The sequence below is a fragment of the Argentina anserina genome, chromosome 2, assembly GCF_933775445.1.
Source record: "Argentina anserina chromosome 2, drPotAnse1.1, whole genome shotgun sequence".
Classification (NCBI taxonomy): Eukaryota; Viridiplantae; Streptophyta; class Magnoliopsida; order Rosales; family Rosaceae; genus Argentina; species Argentina anserina.
The window spans coordinates 26,093,082-26,118,792 of NC_065873.1; the positions used below are offsets into that span (position 1 = coordinate 26,093,082).

General features: G+C 39.0%; 5 protein-coding genes, 1 non-coding gene and 1 pseudogene across 7 annotated transcripts; 4 read left to right on the forward strand and 3 right to left on the reverse strand.

The window, feature by feature from the left end:
- Window positions 1-3,497: 3,497 nt before the first annotated feature.
- On the forward strand, window positions 3,498-5,182 carry LOC126784263 (F-box/kelch-repeat protein At3g06240-like; annotated as a pseudogene).
- Window positions 5,183-5,908: 726 nt separating this feature from the next.
- LOC126783055 (WD repeat-containing protein ATCSA-1-like) lies at window positions 5,909-9,599 on the forward strand. Its single transcript, XM_050508437.1, has 8 exons — window positions 5,909-6,149; window positions 6,223-6,643; window positions 7,074-7,252; window positions 7,828-8,065; window positions 8,327-8,481; window positions 8,566-8,655; window positions 9,173-9,241; window positions 9,340-9,599. Exons 1-8 carry the CDS (start codon window positions 6,000-6,002, stop codon window positions 9,379-9,381), a joined length of 1,344 nt encoding a protein of 447 aa, XP_050364394.1. The 5' UTR covers window positions 5,909-5,999; the 3' UTR covers window positions 9,382-9,599.
- A 286-nt stretch (window positions 9,600-9,885) lies between these two features.
- Window positions 9,886-12,172, reverse strand: LOC126784264 (increased DNA methylation 1-like). Its single transcript, XM_050509742.1, has 2 exons — window positions 10,104-12,172; window positions 9,886-10,021 (listed from the first exon to the last, which is right to left on the reverse strand). The coding sequence occupies exon 1, from the start codon at window positions 12,170-12,172 to the stop codon at window positions 10,124-10,126; it is 2,049 nt and encodes a 682-aa protein (XP_050365699.1). The 3' UTR covers window positions 9,886-10,021; window positions 10,104-10,123.
- Window positions 12,173-12,199: 27 nt separating this feature from the next.
- LOC126784265 (F-box/kelch-repeat protein At5g43190) lies at window positions 12,200-13,790 on the forward strand. The gene is made up of 2 exons (XM_050509743.1): window positions 12,200-12,213; window positions 12,572-13,790. Exons 1-2 carry the CDS (start codon window positions 12,200-12,202, stop codon window positions 13,722-13,724), a joined length of 1,167 nt encoding a protein of 388 aa, XP_050365700.1. The 3' UTR covers window positions 13,725-13,790.
- Window positions 13,791-14,170: 380 nt separating this feature from the next.
- On the reverse strand, window positions 14,171-19,191 carry LOC126782617 (mitochondrial outer membrane protein porin 2-like). Of its 2 annotated transcripts, XM_050507896.1 has the most exons (6): window positions 16,542-17,997; window positions 16,371-16,438; window positions 15,479-15,589; window positions 15,298-15,384; window positions 14,997-15,205; window positions 14,171-14,683 (listed from the first exon to the last, which is right to left on the reverse strand). In XM_050507896.1, the coding sequence occupies exons 1-6, from the start codon at window positions 16,591-16,593 to the stop codon at window positions 14,377-14,379; spliced, it is 834 nt and encodes a 277-aa protein (XP_050363853.1). In that variant the 5' UTR covers window positions 16,594-17,997; the 3' UTR covers window positions 14,171-14,376. The 2 variants fall into 2 exon arrangements, with proteins under 2 accessions (XP_050363853.1, XP_050363854.1); XM_050507897.1 differs by lacking the exons at window positions 16,371-16,438; window positions 16,542-17,997 and adding an exon at window positions 18,944-19,191.
- TRNAT-AGU (transfer RNA threonine (anticodon AGU)) lies at window positions 16,832-16,905 on the reverse strand. The gene has a single exon. It is a non-coding gene; the product is annotated as a tRNA-Thr (tRNA).
- Window positions 19,192-23,294: 4,103 nt separating the features above from the next.
- On the forward strand, window positions 23,295-25,500 carry LOC126782947 (U-box domain-containing protein 4). Its single transcript, XM_050508305.1, has 2 exons — window positions 23,295-24,390; window positions 24,788-25,500. Exons 1-2 carry the CDS (start codon window positions 23,410-23,412, stop codon window positions 24,848-24,850), a joined length of 1,044 nt encoding a protein of 347 aa, XP_050364262.1. The 5' UTR covers window positions 23,295-23,409; the 3' UTR covers window positions 24,851-25,500.
- Window positions 25,501-25,711: the final 211 nt, after the last annotated feature.

Consider the following 25,711-nt stretch of genomic DNA (forward strand, 5'->3'; position numbering starts at 1 on the left):
GGGTGTCCTGTAAGCTTTTACCAGCATCATTGGCAGTTGTATTCTGGTGATATTTACTCCATTATTCGCAATGCTTTCATTTCTGGTTGCATCCCTTCTGGTCTTAATCATACCATTATCTCTCTAATTCCCAAAGTTGATGGCCCTCAACACATGGTTAATTTCAGGCCAATTAGTCTATGTTCCACCATCTATAAGGTCATCTTTAAACTCATTGTGGCAAAGTTGAGACCTCTTATGATGAAGCTTATAAGTCCTAATCTGGTTAGTTATGTCCCTAGAAGATACATTTCAGATAATGTCATGATAGCTCAGGAGATGTTATTCAAGTTCAAGAAGTCTAAGGGAATTATAGGTTTCTTAGCTTGGAAGGTGGACTTATCTAAAACTTATGATAGACTTAGTTAGAGTTTTATTGAGCATGTGCTTTGTGAAATTAAGCTTCTCTATATGCTAATCAAATTGATCATGAGCTGTGTTTCCTCTACTAGTTTTCAAATCTGCTTTAATGGTGAACTCACTGACTCTTTTAAGGCTCGAAGAGGAATTAGGCAGGGGATCATCTCTCTCCCTACCTTTTTGTGTTGTGCATGGAGAAATTATCTCACCTAATTAAGTATGTTGTTGATTCTGGGAGTTGGAAAGCTGTTAAAGCTTCTCAATCTGGGCCAAGAATTTCTCATCTCTTTTTTGTAGATGATTTGATGTTGTTTGCTGAGGCTTCCTCTATATAAGCTTCTGTTTTAAAGGGTATTCTTGATGCCTTCTGCTCTCTGTCTGGCCAGACTGTTAGTTATGAGAAATCTCTTATATATTGCTCTCCTAACACTGATAGAAAGCTTGCTAATGATATTAGTAGGACTTGTGGCTCCCCCTTGACTGCTGATTTGGGCAAGTATCTTGGTATGCCTTTAGTTCATTCTCGAATCAACAAGCATACTTATGATGGTTTGTTTAGTAAAGCTCAAGGTAGATTAGCTAATTGGAAAGTAACACTCTCAGCCTTGCTGGTAGACTCACTTTGATCCAATATGTTACTTCTGCCATCTCAATTTATGTCATGCAGACTACTAAACTTCCCATCAGTTTTTGTGAGAAGATGGATAAGTTAAATCGAAATTTCCTATGGGGGGACACTCAGGCTAAGAAAAAAGTTCACTTAATCAATTGGGATATTGTTTGTAAACCTAAGTCCATTTGGGGTCTTGGTATTAAGAAAACTTCTTAGATGAATCAAGCCATGTTGGCTGAGGTCAGTTGGAGATTTCTGCAAAAGAATGCTAGTTTGTGGGCTAATATGTTTCAGAAGAAATATTTAAAGGATATGGACATTACTGATCATGATTTTTGTGCTCCTTCTTATTGCTCTTCAGTTTGGAGAAGTATTTTGCATAGTGCTCATTTATTCAGGAAAAATCTTATATGGAGAGTGGGGAATGGTAAAAAGATTAATTTTTGACATGATGTGTGGGTTGATTCTCTACCTCTTATTGATTGTGCTCTTTCTTATGTTCATATTGATCATAATGCTCTGGTTTGTGACTTCTGGGGTGATTATGGGTGAAATATTTAGCTTTTAAACTATGTGATGCCTTCTTATGTTGTTATTCAAATTGTTAATGTTCCAACTGGTTTTTGTGATGATGATGTTGACTGACTTATTTGGGGGCTTACTTCTAATTGTTGTTTCTCTGTCAAGTCTGCTTATAACTCTATTTTTGAGATAAATAGCGCTCAAAACCCTATGTGGAAACTTATTTGGAAGGTGAGTTGTTCCCCAAGCTGAAATTTTTTCTTTGGTTTGTGATTCACAAGAAAATTCTAACTAATGTTCAAAGAGCTAGAAGAAGGTTTACTACAAGTGCTACATGTCATATTTGTAATTCTGCAGATGAAAGCCTCATTCACCTTTTTAGAGATTGTTGCATATCTAAGGCTATTTGGAATGATATGAGTCCTCATGTTTCAATTGCTAATTAATTTTCTCTTGATTGGAATGGTTGGTTGGCGGCTCAGCTTCACTGTCGTCTTAAAATCAAGAATAACATTTGGTAGTGCAATATTTTTGTCTTTGTTTGCCGGTTTATATGGAAGTGGAGAAAAAAATGTGTTTTTGATACCTCATTTACCATGTCTGTTTACACTGCTAAAATCATTTGGGATTATGCTGAAGAGTGGAGTTGTTCTATAAGCAAGGCTAAAGTGAGTTCTTTTTAAAGTTATACTATGTTTTCCTGGTCTAGGCCTCCTGCAGGTTGGTATATGTTGAATATTGATGGCACTAGAATTTCTAACTCTGGGAAAATTGGTGTTGAAAGGGTGATTAGAGATCAGCATGGGCATTGGATTCATGGTTTTCAAATGAACTTGGGGATTGAGGAGATTTTGGATGCTGAGGCTTGGGGTTTTTTTTTTCTGAAACTCATTGCCAAACAGTACTGTGGAAATGTTGAAATTGAGTCTGACTCTGTTATTCTTATCCAACTTATGCAAATAGATAACACTACTATGCATCCTCTTGAGTCCCTACTTGCTAGTTGTGATTCTATGATTTCCACACTACAATGTGAAGCTCTCTCATATTTTTAAAGAATGTTACAAGGTTGTTGATGTCTTGGCCAAACATAGTATTTCTCATGAGTTTGAGCTGATTGAGTTTGTTAATCCTCCTGCACATGTTGCGCAGGCTTTCTTGGACGATCTAGCCAGTGTTGCTAAATGTAGGCGCACATAAGTCTGTTTTAATATTTAGTCTATGTGGTTTTTATTTCTGGGCCTTTTAGGTCCCCTTTGTAACCAAAAGAAAATTAATACAAGCAAAATTCAAATGAATAATATGGTGAATCTGTTTTACTCTCTTACGAAAACCATAATGCATGTATGGTAGTTAAATATAGCAACAACAATCTTACGAAAACCATTATGCATGTATGGTAGTTAAATATAGCAACAACAATCTTACGAAAACCATTATGCATGTATGGTAGTTAAATATAGCAACAACAATCTTACGAAAACCATTATGCATCTATGGTAGTTAAATATAGCAACAATGATAGTGAGCTCGTATGGTTGTTTTAGCCAAGATCCCCGCAGCCATGTTTGTATCACAAGGTAGTTCACTTGATATTCCACTTGCCATTGGAGTTTCCAAAGAACGTAGAAAATATAGCGCTTTGTAGTGTGTAACCCGTTTTTTCGACTCGAAAATCCTAACTTGCGTTGACATATAAGCCTAGCCCTAGCCTAAACCCTAATTAAGGGGAAAAAAAGACATATTGTCGTGTGCCCTAATCAGATGCTCATTTATGATCCTTCAATTGTAAATTACAAGAACCCGACTCATAGAACCCGCCGAACTCCGTTGGTTTATATATATTTACGTACGTAGCAGTTTAATTAGGGTTTTCAACCTGAGCGGCTTAATTTTGGTAAGCTTTTGCCGTTGGAGATCTCTTAACCCGATCTCATCGATCCCATATCCAATCTAGTGATTGATGAGAGGAAAGAGGCAAAAACTTTTTCGCATATTGTCACTAAGGAAACCAGATGAGAGAGAAGAACGGCAACCTGATTTTCCATGCAAATTTGACTCACTCCCACAAGTCTTAGTAATTGCTATTCTCTCAAGTCTTTGTTTCAAGACAGTCGGCATATGCAGGTGCGTTTGCAAAACCTGGCTTTCTATAACTTCCGGCCCCAAATTCGCTCATCTCCACTATTCAAAATCGATCGACAACCCCGGTTTTTCAAGCGACCGCGGGTGCACATACGTAAAAGAAGACTGTGCTAGTTCTCATAAGTATATAGAATTCACTTTCGAAGATATCTGAAGCGATATGTTTCCCGTCGATATGTCTTATCATGTTTATTATCGGTTGAAAAAATTCATGCAATGGTTTTATTTGCTTAAAAGGAAACAGGAGAACTACTGGTATAGATGAATCATACACCGGATTTATGTGCAATCCGGTTACGCGTGAGTTCATTACTATCCCCCTACGTCAGGAAAAACTTAGGGCTTTTGGACTTGTGGGACTTGGTTTTAGCGCTGTGACCAATGAGTACAAGGTGTTGGGAATAGGGAGCACCGACATTTTCCTTCTCAACTATGAGGCTGAGATTTATACAATCCGAAGTGGAGAAGGGTGGAGGAGTATTGGAAGGCTCTTGTAGCAGAAAGAATTGAAATAATTCTTATCTGCATGGAGCTCTTCACTGGTTCACAGACGAGTGTATACATGCTTTCGATTTCGAAACAGAAGAGTTTCGACAACTCGCCCTGCCTAACTCCGTTGTACCCTCGAAGGAGCGGTGGAGGTTACAAGTGATGCAAGATCGTCTCTATATAGGTGTGGTACCTGATAGACCTGATAGAGAAAATCATTGCCAATGTGACTTGTGGGTTATGAAGGATTACGGTGTTCAAGAGTCTTGGACTAAAGTTTTTGTTCTAAAGAATTTGATTCATCTTCCAAAACCAGCGAAAACATGGTATGAACCAATTATGTTTCTGAGTTATGGTTACATTCTACTCTCATGTGGTAATTACTTTTTCTTGTCTTATAACCAAGAAACGGAGAGTTACTTGAAAATTGAAGACACTTAGCGGGGTGGGTTTGCTTACCACCCAAGCTTTGTTTCACTTCGCGCTGTTTCAAATGGAGCAAGAGTTGAAAGGTACTTCTTTTACATCAGTGTCACAAGTTTCGCCACATTTATTTTCTTAATAGGCTGAGATCGAGGTTTTTTATGCTCTTGCTCCCGTACGTAAAACATTGTAATGCTCTATGCTAGCTGTTGAGTTTTGAGGGTATTAACAGAACAATGTATGCAGAATTCCTTCATATATGTGCTTATTACAGAAAACTTGGACTAGTGATTGAATGCCTATGATATAGAGCTAGGGGCGCGCAGGCCGGGAGCTATATATATATTCACCAAGTTTAAATGTCACTCGTTAGGTCTAAAATGGATTGACTATAGGTTTTGAGCTTTTTGTTCACAGTGAATTTGTAAGATACATGATCGTGCTCAGTTACTCCCCATGATATGCAGGATAAGAGACAATAAGATGTATGACAAGTTGTGTGCTCAATCTTATGATGATTATACTGTCTCTAAGGTGGTGACCTCCTCCGACCAGTCAGCTTATGCAGTGGATCATTTCAAGGCTACGTGATCATCTGTAAGTTACCATATTTCGTATCACATCCCGCCCTGTTTAACTGAAGCTATATCAACTTGTTTTACTGAAATCTTTCGCTTGTCGTTAGCGTTTCTTTTACTGAACAAGTTTGTTTCAAAACTTTCATTTCAGCTGGATCCCCTGGGAGGTTTGGGACTCAATATGCTCGATCGATGTCATTGGTACTTAATTATGTGTGAAAATTTCTATTACAAAGGTACCTCTAGAGGTCAATTGGTTGGAAGAGTGCACGTTTAAGGGTTCTTCCATTTAATGTCTTTTTTTTCCTACTAATTGTTGATGGAAATGAGTGTATAAATCGATGAAATGAGTTTTTATATATGTTGTAAGGTTAAAATATGCAAGTATTTTTATTTCATGCGAATTTCAAGAGGTGTTTTTCGAAAACGGCATGAATATCACATCACATCTACTACCCGTCTGGGCTGAACCAGGATCATTGGTTCCAGCCCCTCTGGTATGGCTAGATGCCTAGATCACAACCTCAATCTTACTTGGGCTGCTCTTTCACTGGTCCACAACAGACGAGATTACCCTCGCTTATCATCGCTCAAAATACCAAACCACCCCCATAGTACCCCTTATTGGTCAACCGCACAATCCACGTGACACGGCCGACGTACTAAACAACACAGTCCCTCATCCACGGCAGTGGGCACGAGGCAGCCTCTTGAAACCGAAACCGAAGAAGAAGAAGAAGAAGAAGAAGAACCAGGTCAAGTTTTAGGGAGCGCGATTAAGAATCGAAACACCGAGAATATTCTCTCTGCCGATTGAAGATGCTCCGAAAATGTGGCGGGGAATCGGCGACAGAGAAGCGGGGAAGCTCCGCCCAAGTTCGTTCTCGAATCGGGTCAAGTCAAATCGGATCCAGACGCTCCAGCTCTCCAATCAGAAAGAAATCGTCTCCCCTCACCGCGGCTCCATCAACTCTCTCCAGGTAAAAAAAAACCTCTCTCACTGTAAATTTTCCAATTCAATTCACCGCTGTTAAAATCAACGGTTCCTTCCAGGTCGATTTGACGGAGGGGCGGTACCTGCTGTCCGGCGCCTCCGACGCGTCGGCCGCCGTATACGACATCCAGCGCGGCACGGACCACGAGGGCGGCGGAGCTATTTCGAAGCACGAGGCGGTTTTCGTGGTGGATAAGCAACATGAGAACGGGCACAAGTACGCCGTGTCGTCGGCGATTTGGTACCCGGTGGACACCGGACTGTTTGTGACGGGGTCTTATGATCATCACATTAATGTTTGGGATACGAATTCAGCTCAGGTGGTGGTCAATTTCAAAATGCCTGGCAAGGTTTATAGGACTGCCATGTCTTCTTTGGCAACTTCGCATATGTTGATTGCTGCTGGGACTGAAGATGTGCAGGTTCGGCTCTGTGATATTGCTTCCGGGGCGTTTGCTCACACTTTGTCCGGTCACCGCGGTATGTGGCATTGCAGTGTATTTGCTTGTAGCTTAGCTTATATTGGGAGCAAAAAATGATACATTTTGAGAAATTGTGAAAATAGTGGCAAATATAAGAGCATTTTTAATTGGAGAATCATGAATATCGTGTGTGAGTTTGTAACACTGAAATAGTACGATTTGAATGATGGTTTAATTGGAGAATCATGAATATCAGTATTTTGTACCATTCGAATAGTAGACTAGCCTGGAGTCCGCATATGATGGCAGGAATATAGTATGTTACTGGACTTCATGCAAGTCTTGGAGTTGAGCATAAGATTCAGTTATTGTCTTAGTTCCTTTAATCTTATTGAATTTATATGTGGTTTAATAACTACAGCAGATGTGTTATTTTTGTTAGCTTTCTTTTATCCGTCTAAGTGGATTATCTGTTTTCATGATGCCAGATGGTGTAATGACAGTGGAATGGTCTACTTCTAGCGAATGGGTTTTGGTTACAGGGGGATGTGATGGTGCAATCCGTTTTTGGGACATTAGACGTGCTGGATCTTATCTTGTTTTAGATCAGTCCCAGTCTCAGCTCGGGAGACGCCCTCCAATCCTGCAACGCTCTGCCTTAAATAAGGTCATCTTTATTTCTTTGCTGCACCAAAGCCATTGGGTTTTATAGTATTAATCACTTTTATTGCGGTCTTTTTCACATTTATTGTAGCCACCATCTCTGACGCCTTTGCATATATCCATTTTTCTAATGATTCTAGGTGTCTTTTAGGAATTATATTTCCACTTTGGTCACCATGATAAGGTAAAGTTTTGTGATGGTTTAACAGTATCCTTTCTATTGTTCTTGTCCATTTTACTGAATATGGACGTTGGCCAACTCTAGTTGATATTGAGTATGCATATGACCTTTTCAACTTAATGAGATCCAAACTATTTTCTTCTTATGATGAGCATGCATCCAAACTTCAAAGTACAAAACTATAGTGTGGATGCATGCTCATTAGTGCATATAAATGTGTTTATCTTGGAAGAGTCCGGAATTACTTCTTTGATTACTTTTGACACATTATTAAAGGAACAGATGTAGCTGGTAGTGTTGTACTAAATTTCTAGAACACTTTTCCAAGTAATAGTAGAATTCCATTATGTTGAAGGCTGACTGTTGTACTCTTGCAACATCTTACCTGTTCTACTCAGGGTTCAACAGTCAAGCCCTTGTTAGCCAATCAAAGCTCACTTGCAAAAGCACGGCATAGGAAACATACTAATGGAAATGGTGTCAAGCAATCGTCCACCAGTAAAAGCCAAGTAAAAGGATCTATGAAGCAAAGATTACATCCAGGAATGTTGTCAAGTCAGGATCGTGCTACTGCTCATTATGGTGCTGTTACTGGGTTAAAAGTTACTGATGACGGCATGTACCTGCTTAGTGCAGGTAGAGTTTTTTAATAAGCTTGAAGTTTGATATACTTTAAGTTGAACCCATTGAATTTTTAATTCTACATTCAAAGTGGATTGACTTATTAATACGTAGTGTCTAGATTCGCCCTTTCCCTTTTTGAATATATCGATCGGTTAATAGCATTGTCGGATAATGATGTTTCAATTCCTATAGTGAACAAGTCAGTTAGATACTCAATCTCAATGCATACTGGTATTGAAGAAATAATCAATTGTTCTTCCATTTGCATTTCAGGTTCTGATTCAAGACTAAGATTGTGGGATGTAGAATCTGGCTGCAATACTTTGGTGAACTTTGAAACTGTGCGTCTGCAGACAAGCAGGCCCATACAGTTGGCCACAAGCCCAAGTTCACCGCTTGCTTTTGTTCCATGCATGGCAACTGTGAAGGTAATGCATTCTTTGTAGGTTTGAATTTGTCGTGATGTGATTGAAATTATATGGTTTTGCTAACTTCAGAGCTTGGCTTTTTAGGCATTTGATATGTGGTCAGGTAGGACGGCCCTGACATTTCGTGGTCACTATGAACATGTGAACTGTTGCTGGTTTAGTTCACAGGATCAGGTACAAGCTGAATCATCTTTTGAAAGTTGTATTTACTTAAAAAATGCTTTATAAACTTAAATAGGCAATGAATTTGTTATTTGTCATTAAATAATTCCTTATCCCATTACAGGAAGTACGAAACCTTTCTAACCATGTTGAATTTACCCATTCCCCAAGTTCACATTATTATCTTCAGATTATTGATTGTGCCCCTGGAATAGATGATGGAATATGAACTGATTGGCATATATCTTATTTTACATTAAGGGGAAGAACATCTATGCAATGGACAAAATTAAGGTTTACAAAGTATTAAACAGCTGAATCAGCTTTTAGAATAACTCATTAAGACAGCAGGGAATTCTTATTCAGATGGAACTATGATTTTTTATGATGATAGGGGGAAATGTGGATTTTTATTCCTGATTCACCAAAGAAAACTGAACTATGACATTTGGTGTTTAATGTATTGTTGCTGTTATTGATCAACATAAACTGCAAGAGTTGTTTAACGGATGAGTGTCTGTCCTTACAGGAACTATACACGGGTGGCAATGACAGAAAAATTTTAGTATGGTCACCATCCAGATTGATTTCTGATGAGGTGGTAAACATGATTGATTTGATGAAGTTCATGAAAACTTGGTTCCCAAGTGAATAATATAGTAATATCTTATATGTTGTTTTTGGATGGAAATGCAGGATGAAGGGCCTGGTGAGGATGAAGATAACTGGAGCGACTGACACGTCCCGAAGTTGCATGAAATGAGTATTTCAGAAGATGGAAGAAATGGAGCTCCATTACTGCAGAAAAGTGAAATAAGTTTCTTACCCTGGAGTTTTAAATTTTCTGGTTGTAACTTGACTTGCACAAATAACAAGCACATAGACTGTATATACAAGTTGAGGTTTATTTGTGAAACCAGACAGAAAAATAAAAGTTATTGAAAGCAAATTTTTCCGCCGAGATAACGCTCTCCTGTTTTTGGTCCGAGATAACGCTCTCCTGTTTTGAGTTTGGCTAATGAATGCTCGTTCAAAACCGGAATACTAATTATGAAAAGAAATAGCTGATGATAATCATATTGTAAGTGCAGTAGCTGATACAGGGTTACAGACACAAACTTCCTGATTATGATATTGAGGACAAACGCGTTGCATCAAATATAGAAGGAAAATTTGATGGTATATGCAGTTACTGCGTACTCATTATGAACAAACAACAACCATATTTCAGCAGTCGGTCACATATGTAATTACCTCCAGACTTGTACCATTAAGTATCCAGTCATCCTCAGATTTGTACCCTTGAATTGCCAAGGGTTTGAAGAAGTAATTTAATAGGGAGTGGAGACCGATAAGAAAGAGGAGAAATCGTTGGTTCCTGTAAAGAGAATTTGTTCTGTCAAATGATTCTTCACTATTCGTTAATTCTGAAAAAAACAAAAAAACAAATGCTATCTTACAATGCCATAAAAACTTGTTATCAGTCTTCTGCCTGTGTTAATATAGAGATGCCACCAGAAGACTCATCAAGTTCCATGTTTTCTTCTAGGACTGTTGCTTCTGTTGTAGCACTCTTCTGCTTCAAAAACTTGTGACACATGATAGTACCTTGAAAGTACAGGAAAAAATAATTGACAAACTGTGGTTTTTCATCTTCAGGCATCTTCGAAAACCCAATCGAAGTGTTAGTCCATGTATCCAGTGCAGCATGAGCAGAAGGCAAAACCAGTCTCAAGACTCCCAACTTAGTAAGCTGCTTTTCCAGCTCATTCATCAAAATTCGACACATCCCAAGTCTCCGGTGCTGGAACATGGTGGCTACAAGAGGTACTTCTGCCACTTCCCCATAGACCCTCACAGTAGCCACACAGATGACTTCCTTATTCCTCTCCAAAAGCACAGTGTAAAAGCCTTGGAAATTCAAGCGCCTCAGCTTCGACTCTTTGTTAAACACAATGTCTTCGACGAGGTCTGTGTTTGTGTATGGATCGACAGACGGCTCAAAACACTTATGCAAAACGTTGAGAGCCGATCTGAGCTTTTTCTGAGTTTGTCTGATGTCTGTCCTGTTACCGGAGGAAGATTTCCATAGTGTCCATGTGAGATTGTTGTCACCTACTACAATTGGCTGTCCCAAAAGTCCTTTGAGCCCAGACATAATACTTTGACATTTACTGCTGCAAAACCAGTTCTGTTCACAAACCACATGATTGTTTCTCAAGCACCCAACATGGTACTTGTGCTCACACTGATCACATTTCCTAATTTCACCAGGAATAGTTCCTTCTTCAACTTGTCCACTGCCACAGATTCCACAAGAACACGCCGGGCAGAACCATTCGCCATCTGTTACTTCACTCAAACACAAACAGCTAGCATGGAATGCAGAAGGACATCTATCACACAGAATCAGCTCACCCTCATTATGACACAAGCTGCATAAATCATCAATCTTATCCTTCTTGTTACTACTCTTAATCACCTTCTTCTCATCCTTTAAACTTTTCATCTTTTGTTGGCAATCTGCAATCGTCCTCCCATCTTCATCGAGAATGATGTTGGCACCCGGCCTGTGATTCGTGCTACCAGCATGTGCTTCAAAAGCGGTGAGAGCAAACACCTTACTGCAACAATCACACATGATCCCTTCACGAGTAAGGTGGCCCGTGGCCAGTGGACTGTCACCGCTTCTTCTCCCACGGTAGTGCACTTTAGCATTTTGCATAACAATCTTCTGGTCTATCAAAGAAGAAACAATTGTTCTTGGACTTCGAATCTGTAACCTTGGATGTTCTTCAAGTCTAAGCCTCTTCAACTGTGCCAGAACCTTCCTTGGTTTCTTGGGACCAAGACTGTCTATCTTCCTCTTTCTTCCTCTCTTTTTCGGCTTCGATTCAGGGGAATTAGTATACGACATTGATTCCTTACAATCTTCTTCCATAGTATAATCAGGATCAGAACTTAATGACGAATCAACGATCTCATGTTCTTCCTCCTCCGGCGTTTTCGGCTCCCTAGGGCCAATATCAGTGCTCTGATGAACCTCCTCCGGCGCTACCGAATCAATCTTCCTCTTTCTTGCTCTCTTTTGCGCCATTACTGTATCAATTTTCCTTGGCCTTCCTCTCTTTCTTGGCGTTGTTTCGGTGGAACTTGGCCAAGTTTTTGGCTCCATAACTACCTTACATTCTTCCAAAGGAGAATTAGGATCAGAACTATTTGAACCAATGCTTTCGAAACTGGCGTTTAGGTCGTCCAGATCCACGCAGGCTTTGCAGGCCGTTTTAAGCGAGTAGTAAAACTTTCCGGCCGGAGATTGGTACCTAAACTCAACCGGTTTATTGCCCTGAAGCCTGGCGTGCCAGAATTTCCAGCCCACGGCGGACATGTGTTTTCTGGCCGCCTCACGCACCTTCATAGATTTCTTCTCATACTTGGCCACCCCTTCCATCCACCACCGGACAGCCTCCGGGCAGAATTGGGGTTCCACGGCCACCGGAATCATTGGCACTGTTCTTCTTTTGGTCATCTTGATTCATGCAAAAGCGAAACCCTAATGGGGAGAGAATTGTAGAGGCGGTTGGGGGTAGATAAGAAAATATAACCTTGAAATAGAGTTTCTATTTGTAAAGGAAATCCATATAGAACAATCGCCTTAGGGCTTATATTCTATTTCCTCGCCCTATAAGGAAGCCTGGTGCTTATATAAAAAATCTCTTGGTACTAATCCTAATCCTCCTTAGATTATGAATGGTATTCAATAACCGCGTTGGGCCAACCCAAATTGTAACAGCCCAATTATTTTTCTAGCTCAAGAAGAGGTTCACTTGATTAGTCAAAATTTCTAATTAATTATAAATAAAAGTCTAAGAAAATGACCCCTTCGAAAGTGTGTGGCTGATCAAGGCTTCATGTTCTGTTCTTAAAGCCCCTGTTTTCGTGTGAATCAAAATTCCAACCAATACTTGCCTAAATCCCCAATGATATCGCCGGAGATGGACGCCGGAATATGGAGCAAGTTACCGGAGGAGGTCTTGGAGCGTATTCTCTCCATGTTACCTCTCAAAACCTTCATGGTGCTGAGGTCAACTTGCAAGCATTTCAAGTCTCTGTTATTCTCTCCCACTTTCATTTCCAAGCACTCGTCTTCCTCCTCCAATTCCTCACCCTTCTCTTCTTTTCTCATGCTTTCTCACTCCCAGTGCTACCCCTTCTTTCCTCTCTACGATTCGCCACTCGGGGCGTGGCGCAGCTTCGCTCTTTCACTCTCGGACTTGCTGCCCTGCGCTTCAGGGCCGGTCTCTCTGCTCTCCATCTCCAAAGGGCTGCTCTGTTTCTCTCTCCCCAGCTCGTCTTCCTTTGTTGTCTGTAACTTCTTGACCAAGTCATCGAGGGTGATCAACTTCCCTACCTGTCCTTTTGGTTTTGAGCTCCTTACTTTGGTTTCCACTCCACTTGGGTACAACATTTTCATGCTCTCTTCTGGGTCTTCCACCAAGACTAGAACCTTTTTGTATGATTCCAAGGTCCAATCTTGGAAAAGCTTCAGCGCATTGGATACAGTTCTCAGTGACAATTATCATCAACAAGGTGTTCTTTTCAATGGTTATCTCTACTTCACTACCCCGGAGCCATTCTCACTAGTCAACTTTGATTTGGAGACTGGTATGTGGGAGAGACACAACACTGAACTACCCGGTGAGCTAGTTTTTGTTCGGCTAGTAAGTGATGAAGGAAATGGGAGGATGTATTTGATTGGTGGGATTGGTAGGAATGGGATTTCAAGGAGCATGAAAATCTGGGAATTGTGTGAAGGCAAGAACTGGGTGGAGTTTGACAGGGTGCCTGAAATGATGTGTAGAAAGATAATGTCAGTTTGTTACCATAATTACGAGCATCTCTATTGCTTTTGGCATCAGGGTTTGATCTGTGTTTGCTGCTACGCGTGGCCTGAGATTTTGTATTACAAGGTTTCGAGGAGGACTTGGCATTGGCTTCCGAAAAGCCCTTCAGTGCCAGAAAGATCGGCTTGCGGCTTCAGGTGGTTTTCCTTTGTGCCGGAGTTGTATGCTTCAGTGTGATTAGTTCGATCCAGTCCCCAATTTCTGCTTGTGAGTTTTTGTTAGTCTTTGTTTTCTTGTTTTTGATTCTGGTTCTGTACACAGCTATACTCTGTTCTTTCTTATGGGATTTGAGAATTATGTGTTGAATAATCATCACGGCCTTCAACAATGTTAAATTTGGAGTGGGAAAGCAGACTGCGCAATTAGCCTGTAAGACAGTTTCTTTGTTGCTATCAAACAACTGTCATGAGTATAGAAATTTGCAGGAGTTTGAATATTAAAAGCAAAAGTCGTCTATCTAATAAGTGTTGATGAGGAAATTACAGCAATGGAACAAGAAGCATGTCACCTCTTCTAGTGTTCTAGGTTATCATTTTCAACTAAAGGCAACGTATGCTTGATTGCTTCAAGGTACATAATCAAAGAAAAATATTAACAACAGAAATCTGTGAAGCAAGTTGACAAAGAGAATAACGAGGGGATGAATAACATTTAACAATATGAAAGGTTCATTATCAATACCAAACTGCTTAACATAGTTCTATGACAACCAGGACATAGCCTACATAAAAACTAATATATAGGTTTCTATTCGAACCACACCAGAAAACTCACAATTTGTGTGGAGCTAACCAATTGAATAATCTATCTTAAATGTCAAAATATCTTCTCAAGGCTTGAGGGAGAGTGCCAAACCAAACTTCGGCTCCTTTTGTAATGTCTTGGTCTCTAAAGCACCAGAGAGTGTGAAGGTAGATTTGGGACTAATCTCGTGCTGCAAAAGAGCTGAAAGGTTGCCGTGGTTGTTAAGCCTTGCCTTCACTGTAGTCTGAGGATCAACCACAAACGAGCCTCCGACTGTAAGTGTGTTCTCATTTGTCGAGAATCTTCTACTTACCTCTCCCACAACAGCACCCCCATTCAGCTTGCTTAGATGATGAAGGTATGATGCCGAAAGCGAGTCTCCTTTGTCAGCCCTACAAAATGAAAAGGAAACAATTATCTACTACACAGTAATACATATCCAGTAGTCTTTCAAACTTCTTAATCAAATCCATATCTTCATTATGAGAGATAAAACTCTCCATATTCCTCTCTCCCAGTCCGAGGGTATCAAATTCCTAAAATGAAAATATAAACTTTGCAAAATTGATATGCAAATTTTTTTCCCTCTTACATAAGATTTACTCTCCTCAATGTAACATATAGATCAAAAAGTTGGCTAAAAAAGAGAACAAATATATCAAAGCATACAGTTCAATTATAGTGGACTAAATGTCTGGAACTTACAGAATTACTGATGCGGAGGAATCTGGCTTTGACAAGCTGACACCAGCAGTATATTTAGTGAAATTTCTGGAAACTGTTGAGTAACAACCTTCAGCTCCAAAAGCAATGGCAGGCGTACCGATGGTAGCTGAAAAGTCAATGGCAGGGGACTTGTTCAAACCAACGGCCGTTGTGAAAGCTGCATGTTCATGAAGATATTGTGCTTCCAACTGCAATTATAGACCATATGCATGAATACGCAGCTATAATTATAAACTCATATTCCACTTCCCTCATTCAACAAAATAACATAAGTTATTACCTTGCCAGATTTGCAGTCAGGTAATTTGATTGAAGCAGTGGCTTTTGTTGAAGGCAGGATGTCTGTGACACTAAGCTTTGTTGAGACCTGCACATTACAGAGTCACCTATTAGTACAAAAAAGTCTGTTTGCATCAAACACTATACAGTATAAGGTAAACTAAACGCGGGGAAAACTTTACATTTGAATCTGTATCAACTTTGAAATCAACCACAGCATTCTGGTATTTGTACTGAGCTGCTACATTCCCGAGAGAGAGACCCCCTTTATTGGCCAAACAGGAGCTGATAGCCTAAAATCAAAGACATAATTCATGATTACTTACCACCATTACATATGCACACAAGAAATTTAATAAATTCACTACAGTCTTGCGAGAAAAAGCAGCAACAAAAATTCACTTCAGATAGGCAAGAAAAAACTAATCCCTGCTAGCTTAACTTATTGGGGACACTCACAGGATCAACAAAACTGTGAACAAAAATAGATTTGTACCTCCACTTGTATTTGGTTAAGTTGAAAGCAACTGGGAACCGCAATATATCAAGCAAACAACAATAGGGCACCTGATAAATTCTAATTCGAAAACAGTTTAAACAATCACTGAAAAGATATATATGCGGAGGTCCGTACCTTAGCTTAAGGTACGGATTTTTTATCAACTTTTCGATTGAGTTTTCACATCTCCACCGTACAATATCTAGCTTATAATGTATAGATCATCTCCACAAAATTTCAGCCGATTTCATGATCGTTAAGTTATCAAACTAATCAAAACCAATGGACGGATTGAATTTGCCGAACCTGAACCGTTCATATTTTGAGTAGAAAATTGAATTTATGAGTAACTTAGCTGTGATGGAATTTTGTGGAGATGATCTATACGTTATAGCCTAGATATTGGACGGTGTAGATGTGAAAACTCGATCGAAAAGTTAGTTAAAAATGAAAATCCGTAGCTTAAAATGGTCTCCTTACCTGAAAAGCCTCGTGTGTGTATATATATATATATATATATATAAATTCAGAAAAACAGTGAAAAGCTTCTTGGAATACAATGGGATTGAGCTTACAAGGCCAGTTTCACTGTTAGTGGTGATAATGATCTTCTGATCAGAGCTGTAATCCTTGTTGAGCAAATCTATAAAATCAGAAACAATATATCACTGACCCGAAACAAAGAAAAAATTCAAAATTCAAAATACAAAATACAAAAGTGACTGAACAGAGAGAGAGAGAGAGACCTCTGGCTCTTTTGCCAATGTCAGAGAAGAGAGCAGGGCCTTTGGTCGACATAGCGAAACGAGAGAGCTAAGGAGATGAAAAAAGAACTCGGGGGTTTAGGGTTTATCAGATTTTGGGACACAAAGAGGGAGAGGGGGAGTTGGGGTTTATATAAAACCCTGGTATTCTAGATTCTTGGGGTAATGGGGTTTCTCCATTCAAAAAAAAAAGTCTTGGGGTTTGCGCTATACGACATCATCTGACCTTGCAGGAGGGGAAAAGAAAACTCGCGAATATTTTAATAAAACTCTGCTCTCGTTGAGAGTCGAACTCAAGACCTCCCGCTTACTAAACGGGTGCTCTAACCAACTGAGCTACGAGAGCTTGTTGTTCAACCTGCATGATTTTCTCGCTAAAGAGAATACAGACTAAGGATTATTCTGTTTTTTGTTTTGCTGAATGAACTAAAAACCAGTTGCTCGAGCAGAAAGCAAACTAGCTCTACTGTGCCTTTGGTGTGTATTCAACGTGTTTTGAAAACACATTATGTTTTCAACTGGTCCCTATGAAATTGAGTAGCAAATAGCAATGGTTTGGAAGGGTTTAACATAAGGGGTTCCAATTAGAAGTCTGTCTAAATGCAGCAAAGCATTCTGATTTGCAAGGGTCCATTGTTGTTTCCTTAAAGTCGCACATATAAAAGTTCACTCTGGAACCTCCTTTAATTTGGATTTCATAGTTGTTGACATACATATACAGAGGAATGGAAACAAACATATATACAGAACAAAACTTGCTCCCCAAAACAATAGAAATGGGGAACTGCAGCCTATCAGTGACTTCTCATTGTTAGCACATTGAGCCTGTAATAGTGTATTGTCATTACATCACCTTGTTGTTCCTGCTTTCAGTCCATCTATATCAACAATAGCACTTCCTTCTTACAAGGATAATGCTAATAATTTAACTTGGAAGTCACAATCAAAACCCATAAGATATTATGGGCCACTTTCTTTCTTAATTTTCTCCTTTCAGCACTTGATTGTAACATTAGAACTAAAGTATCTATAGAGAATTTTTGTTCTTGGTTGAATCCAAATATGTTTGCTGATATTTTAGGCAAAATTCAACTCATTTTTTGGAAACTGGTTTCATCATTGAATTTTTCTTTCCTTCTTTGAGAAAAATAGAGAAACTCCCAAAGTAGGAGACCCATTTTAAGATAAACCCACACCTTTAATTTACACTCAATTCATATTTTACACCTTCCATATAAATTATATATTTATAATTAATATTTTTATAAAGTCTAATTTTCCCTTTAGTGTCTTTTTAGCATCTTTTTATTTGAATTTGAAATTTTTAACTAAACTTGAATCTTATTAACTCTACTTCATTAATTTCATCCATAAATTTATCATAATTTAGTGACTTGAGCATATATATATATATATATATATATATATATATACTCATTACATAATTATTTCATTTGTAACAAAAGTTTGAAGTTTTTGATCTATTTAGTAGGTATATTCCTTCCAATATTGTAAGATTGAGATATTTGATATGAAGACATAGATATACTTTGAAAAAATGATGAGGCTGACTATGTATATGGTTGAAAGAGCGTTCTAAGACGTCTATAATAAACTCTGCAAAAGATCATATTAGCATAAGATAATTCAGTCCGGGAAATTAAAGGGAACTCAACATTCATCATGTTATAAGGGGGGTTTTAAGATTGGTTATTTAATTACTAAAATGAAACTTAAACAACTATTTACATGATTGACTTTCCTTAGCTAACTCTCACACAAAACACTCCTAACACATAACAATCACATGCTTGGACTCAGAAACACGTTAAGCATTGTTAATTACATGTTTTTGTTCTGATCTAATTAGAGCCTCAATAGTCATCTAATCGTTATAGACTTTTTATATGTTTAGAACTAACTCAGTGTTGAATCCTAAATTTATGCTAATTCGTTTAAAGACACTCAGTGTAGAAATTAAACAAAAAAACATATAAGCACAAAAGTCTTTATCGGAGACATGTTAACACAACGGCGTCACTCACCATGAGATACATGCAAATTTCCATATTATATATACTTCTAAATACCAACACAAACTGAATCTACTCAGTGCATGATTCGATTCATATTGATAAAGCTAATGAAACGATACTCAAATAACAATCATGGTCAGGTTGCATTCAAGCACCAAATTCGTTTGCACAAATTTAGAAATTAACTAAAAACATATAAAGAACTATGAAGAACACATAAACTGAAATCCAAACAATGAAATCATCACATGATTAGGCAGCAAATTGCCTTTAATAATCAAATAAGATCTGAAAATTTATTAACAACATACAATACCAAACTCTAAACATAAACACGAATTCACATACTTCATAGATAAAGGATTGTGAAACTACAAAATCAGATGATGTCATAATGAAGGGTTGTGAGAATCATATTTTGGAGTGGTTTTTGGATGACTCGGCTGCAAAGAGGACTGCTCGTTTGGATTGTGGAGTGTCACACGGCTATGGCTCAATGTTCAAGTCATGAGAGTGGTGGTAAAGAGATGGTAATGGAGGGTGGAACGGCTGCTAATTTGGTAGGTGAATATGGAGATAATTTGGCAGAGTTTCGACTTGTGTTTGCAAAGGAGAAGTGATCCCTTTATGTGGTGAATGTCGTGCTATATATAGAGGAACGAGGAAGAGATAGCTGCTCGGTTTTGGACTGGATCCTCCTTGAATGCACGGCTGAGATCTTTCTTGATTGATTAGATTACTCGGCCCTCCTTTATTCTCTTGTTGCTCAGCCTTTATCTCTTTCTTTTCCTCTCATATGCATGGCTTATCTCCTTATCTCTTGGGATAATCACTTGAATGGATAGCACGTCATCTCTCCTGATTTATCTCAAGAGTTTCACATGGCATGGCCTCTCCTTCTCTCCCTTACATCCAGTCGTGCACACTATTATCTCATCATTTATCTCTTCACAAAAATATATAATCTTCTCATTTATTTTCTGAATAGGCAGCATGGCATTTGACTATTTCTTTCTCTCTTTCTTGCCATGTGAAGCTCTCTTCATTGTGCACGACATCTCCTTGATTCTCTCTATGCCTTGATATGCCTTATCTTCAGCTGATCCTTTGATGCACGGCTTGGTTGCTGCTAGGACTCTTTTATTTTCTCGTGAATTATATCTTCAAATCTGAAAATAAGAAAAGAAAAGAATAAGTAAAAGATAATTCATTTAGTAAACTTGTCCTAATCTAGACAATTGTTGTCTTAAAAAGACACACATGTAATAGATGAGCTCACCTAGATTAGGAAAATTTATATTTTACAACATGATACTTACTAGAATAAGTAAGTTACTAGAACATGAAAGTTCAATTATGACAGTTTTAGAATAAGAGTTTCAGTCCAAGTAGGATTTTCCCAAATGGTACGTTTCTTAGTATAAAAATGATTCCTAATGTAAGTATGATTCTCAATATATCACGAATGTTACAGAAACGTCGAAAGATAAAGACTCTTAATCCAACTAGATTTCTTAGTTCAACAAGGATTTCTACTCAAAATATGACTCTATACCATTTATGCGTTTTCAACCTGTTTAAGCACAAAATGCAACTATTGCCACCAAAGACTCCTACTTTGACTCAATGAATCAATATTACAACAATAAGGGCTAAGTAAAGTACAATTGGAGGTAAAAACATGTTAAGAACGTCACACAAATTGCTCATATCAATGGTAGTTTCCGCCATTTTTCCGAGTTATAGTTGAGGACTTGAAAAAATGTTTTGAATAATACAAGACAAGTCATGGATTCCACGAACATGTTTACACTTTGTGTTTTTTATCATAAGGTACATATCTTGTTATTAGATTACTTTTTCATATATATAGGTATATATTGTCATCTTTTAAACAAATCTCTATTTTAGTTTACTAATAAATCACACAACTATGCGAGGTATCTAAACTAATTTACATTTTGACAAAATATTGAGAAAAACCTAAAGGATTAGAGTTACCTTCTGAATAGATATCTTACATGTATAGTAGAAATACGTAACTTACATATATAGTAAAAATATATAGCTTACTAATTTAATATAGTTTAATACAACATACCTACATAGATAACCAACGTCATTTACGAAGTTGAAACAAGTTATTTTCAAAAATAACTTACTTATATAGTATGACTAATTAAATAATATACATATATGGCATAATTAAATCATTTACCTATATAGTAGGTTTAATTAAATAATATACTTATATGGAAAAATTAAATAACTTACCTATATATTATGTTTAATTAAATAATATACCTATATGATATAAATATTTTTAAAATACAAAAGAATACATAATACCAGCTCATTTAACTTTAGTTTTCAAATCTAGATTGCATTACTTTGGCACAATTAATAGTTACATTAAGGTTACGAATTACAAATTTGTGATTCATATTTATTTGAATGTAATAAGCTTTGGTTATGTAATAGATTTAAGTTAATTATTAGTAAATTAGGTAGGTTACAAATTTGACTTTAGTGGCAAGTTTTGTAATTTTGAGAAAATACATGATTTAATATTAATCCTACATGGCAACAATTGGGTGTAAATAGAATTGCCCCGTTTTCTTTTGGAAATGTATAGCCATGGTAAATATTAATGTTCTAAAAAACGGTCGTCTAGGCGGCGCCTAGGCGCTAGGCGCTAGGCAACGGTCACCGTTGCATTTTTTAAATTTATTCGGTTATCCGTGGCGGTGGGGTGATTAGGCGGCCGCCTAGGCGGGCTTAAACGGTCCTAAGCGGCCTACCTAAGCGGTTTGACTTTTAATTTTTTTTTAATCTCATTTTTTTTGGATTTGGGGGTTAGGCCATTTGTGATTGTAAACAATATTTACTTTTTGTTATAAATTTCTAATATTATAGTATGAACTTTGGATGAGTTTAGACTATTTTAATTTTAAAACATTCATATTGAACATTTTTTTACTTATTATATATTTAAATTATATAAGTAGTATAAAATACATGTATAAAAATAAAAAAATATTTAATGATTCGAAACCGCCTAGGGGCTAGGCGGTGACTGTCCGCCCGGCTACCGCCTAATATTTTTTCGAACCTTGGTAAATACAAAGGTGATCATGTTTGACACATTTCTTCTAAGAAGCTTAAACAAGGTTCCTCATAGTTAAGGTTCATAAGCCAAACTTGACTGCAACTTGATCGCGAGACATTCGTTCGAGCTTGAACTAGAGTTGACCAAATCGAATCAACCATAAAGAAGATTCTTTTAGTTTTAATTCTCAAATATTATATGTTACCTATTACAAACAGCTCAAAACATAATACTTTTATTTAATTAATCTAATTTATACGAGCTATTAATACAACTAACACATAATTAACTTGATGAGTTTTTTTATGCGCTTCATAACCTTTATTACACAGTTAGATTAACTTTTACACAACAAATCATAATTGTGTTGAGCTTCTTTTTTTTATATAGAGAAAACAAAAAGATATTACAATTACACCAATAGGAACACTCAGTAGAAGAACAAAATTTCAGACGCTCGTTCAAAAAAAAAACTAGTCACAAAACTATTGCAAGAAGCAATAGACATGATTCAAGAAAGCCAAATCGTAAACCAATAAAAAACCAATTATAGAAGTAGTTGATATCATATTTGCCGCCAATCTGAAGATAAGAACTACTCCAATAGTATCACATACTAATACCTATGGCTTATTTGCAGAGACAACCTCCCAATTACATTGACAAAAAAAACCGACAAGTAAATAATCTCTGGAAGTGACATGCACCATAACCATGTGCACTCAACGACTCGACTAAACCCACGCCCAAGGAGCAGGGACCAAAACCAAAAGCTGAAAACCTAATTAAAGAACAAAACAAACGGGGTTCTTGATCGACAACTAGTTCCTGATTGAACCGCTCCGTCAGCGCACCAGATTTCGCAGCAACCGCTCCAACCACATCACCAGATGCCACAATCATTCAACCACCATCATCCATCACCCGGCCGGCCTCTCCCACTAGACTCTCGTTCGACGATGTCGTCCAAAGACACGTTGTCGGACGAGAAAAAAACTCTCAAAGCAAAAAAACCATCGAAAGGCCGGTTTTTAAGGAGCAAACCTAGTCAAAACCAAAAATAAGTTGTTCCTACAAAAGTTAGATTTAACGTATAGAAAGACATAAACGTGGTATGTCTTTCATACTATGTTCATAATTGTGTTGAGTCGATGCCCCTTCGACCTTTTGTATAGATGCACCTTTCGATCAGACGTGAGAGCATGTGCAAGCCATTCAGACCATGACCAGAAACTCCATGTGGCAAGCTTTTAGGCCACCGTCGAACTTAAACATGCCGGAATGCCGAAGCTTCAAGTTAACAAAAGAAAAAAAGAAAAAAATTCCCAGAGATTACAGGCCCTGGGTTCGAAGCCGGTCTTTATGGAATTGTGAACCTTCCCCGCACGCGTTTAAAGCGACCCTTCGTACGTGCTCGCTCACTGCTCCCTCCCTCGGACAGACCGGGTCTGTTTTACAATGGTGTACCGTCAATTAGGCGAACGTGTCAACCCCAAACCCCAAGACCCTTGTCCACGTGTTGCCCATCACACCCTCCTTATATTTTCTCCTTCATCTCTATCTCCGCTCCCATTTAAGCCTCAAATGAACCTGAACCCCCCAATAGCCTTTTTCAGCCTTCACTCTCACTATCACACCCTAAACAGAATCCCCCCGCTTTCTGATATCCGAATACGAATTTTGTTATTCAGCGAAAATTTCGGTTATGGCAGCTGAAAATCCAACGAATTTCAGTTACATGGGGCTGAATTTCAGTGACCTCAGTATCGGCGACAGCTCCTCTGCTTTCAGTGATTGCAACAGTGACAGATCCGGCGAGTTCCAAACGGCGTCGTCTCAGAGCCGCCGCTTTCTGATTGCCTGCGCTTCCGATAACTCCGACGATCAGATACGTCAGCTCGTCGGCGTCCTCGAGTCCGATTCGATTGACGAGCAGAAGCAAGCGGCGATGGAGATCAGGCTCCTCGCCAAGAACACGTCGGAAAACCGCATCAAAATCGCCAAGTCCGGCGCGATTAGGCCGTTGATTTCGCTCTTGTCGTCCTCCGATCTCCAGCTGCAAGAGTACGGTGTCACGGCGATACTGAACCTCTCGCTCTGCGATGAGAACAAGGAGCTCATAGCGTCCTCCGGCGCGATCAAGCCTCTGGTCCGAGCGCTCAAGACGGGGAATCCGACGGCGAAGGAGAACGCCGCGTGCGCTCTGCTGCGTTTGTCTCAGATAGAGGAGAATAAAGTCGCAATCGGACGGTCGGGAGCTCTGCCGCTGCTGGTGAATCTTCTAGAGAACGGCGGAATTCGCGGCAAGAAGGACGCGTCGACGGCGCTGTACTCGCTCTGTTCTGTTAAAGAGAACAAAATCAGAGCCGTCCAGGCTGGTATCATGAAGCCGTTGGTGGAATTGATGGCGGATTTCGAGTCAAACATGGTGGACAAGTCAGCGTACGTGATGAGCGTGCTGGTTTCGGTGCCGGAGGCTCGGACGGCGCTGGTGGAGGAAGGCGGGATTCCGGTGCTGGTGGAGATCGTGGAGGTTGGGTCGCAGAGGCAGAAGGAGATATCGGTGGCGATACTGCTTCAGCTTTGCGAGAATAACGCGGTCCACCGTAACATGGTGGCCCGCGAAGGAGCGATACCTCCCCTGGTGGCTTTGTCTCAGTCCGGCACCAATCGCGCCAAGCAAAAGGTTAGAGGATTTTCCGGCAACTTTTTTTTTCGGTCGAACTGGTCAGCTAGTCGAGGACCCGGCATGCTGGGTGACGTGGCATTGGCTTTTTTGCAAATATTCCCGAAATTAATGGGTTTTCTGGTTGGCTGTTAAGCCACGTCACAATCACGGCCTATGTTAGTTATGTAGAACTGCATTCTTTATACAGTTGGGGCGAAAATACTAGAATGGAAAAGCGAATCCCAGTTACTATAATGGCGTTATGCACGTAGATCAGGGCTAGAAATGTCATTTAGTCGGACATTATTGGTTTTATTTTTTATAACTGAGTTATGTTTTTTGTATTGGAATTATGTTGATGGTATCTCATGGGGAGTGGTTATGTTTGTCGTTTTGTGTGTGTTTATGGGAACAGGCGGAGACATTGACAGAGCTTCTACGGCAACCGAGATCCGGCAAAGTCGCTGCACGAGCCTGAAGATGATTGTGCTAGTGTAAATTCCCATTTCGCCCCTCATGGCCCCTATTGCCGTGCCCATAGCCCCATACCATCTGTAGGATTTGTACTCACACACAAAAAGGAAAATACGAGAAGAAGAAACAACCGAAAACTTGTAAATATCTTTGTGGCGGGAGCATGTTGTATGATATGTGATGAAGCATTGGAAGTGAGCTTAAGAGTTTGGTTTTCCCTTTTGGCTATTATCGTTTGTTTAAGAGTGATGTGTCCCTTAGCCTAACCACTAAGGCTTTTGCAGTGGTTTACTTAGTGTGTTGTTTATCTTTGTAAGTCTTCGAGTAAAGTGTGCTGATATTTGCTGATTCGAAATGAGGAGCTAGGAGACCATAGAAGATAATGGAAAGTCTGCTAATGGGGTAGTCAGTAGTGGCTCTCATTCTTCGTTTAAAACGAATTAGAAGAAGAAAGGTGAGTGTTACCTACCAACAAACAAAGAAAGAAGAAAAAGATTAGAATCAAGTGGATGAAAAAGCGGTATGGGGGAGACTCTGGAAGGTGGCCGGTGCGTGTTTTTGGTTTGGAAAAATAAAAAATCAGTGTTGTTATTCAAAGTCCACGAGCTTCGCGTACATGAAATGTTATGATTTTTTTTCTCTTTTTGAATGTAATTACCGCCACGTGTAATATTTGCAGATACTCTGGCGGTTGGTCGTTTAGTCCCATCGATTATGGCCTTGGGGGTCCCATTCTTCTTGACGGCCTATCTATCATCTTCGAGCAACGGGTTTGGGTTGGCCACTATAATCGTCACACGTATACTCATTTATGAGTTTATTGTTTCTTCTTCCCCTCCTGTTGTTCTGTATTCCGGGTGTGAGG

Excerpts from the sequence above, each read along its gene's own strand:
- LOC126783055 (XM_050508437.1), top strand. The coding sequence starts at position 6,000 with ATGTGGCGGGGAATCGGCGACAGAGAAGCGGGGAAGCTCCGCCCAAGT. Across the intron at positions 6,644-7,073 it reads CACTTTGTCCGGTCACCGCG|ATGGTGTAATGACAGTGGAA; the intron begins GTATGTGGCATT and ends TCATGATGCCAG. Across the intron at positions 8,066-8,326 it reads CATGTACCTGCTTAGTGCAG|GTTCTGATTCAAGACTAAGA; the intron begins GTAGAGTTTTTT and ends TTTGCATTTCAG.
- LOC126784264 (XM_050509742.1), bottom strand. The coding sequence starts at position 12,172 with ATGACCAAAAGAAGAACAGTGCCAATGATTCCGGTGGCCGTGGAACCC.
- LOC126782617 (XM_050507896.1), bottom strand. The coding sequence starts at position 16,593 with ATGTCGACCAAAGGCCCTGCTCTCTTCTCTGACATTGGCAAAAGAGCC. Across the intron at positions 16,439-16,541 it reads CATTGGCAAAAGAGCCAGAG|ATTTGCTCAACAAGGATTAC; the intron begins GTCTCTCTCTCT and ends CTGATTTTATAG. Across the intron at positions 15,206-15,297 it reads CTGACTGCAAATCTGGCAAG|TTGGAAGCACAATATCTTCA; the intron begins GTAATAACTTAT and ends CTATAATTGCAG.
- LOC126782947 (XM_050508305.1), top strand. The coding sequence starts at position 23,410 with ATGGCAGCTGAAAATCCAACGAATTTCAGTTACATGGGGCTGAATTTC. Across the intron at positions 24,391-24,787 it reads CCAATCGCGCCAAGCAAAAG|GCGGAGACATTGACAGAGCT; the intron begins GTTAGAGGATTT and ends TTATGGGAACAG.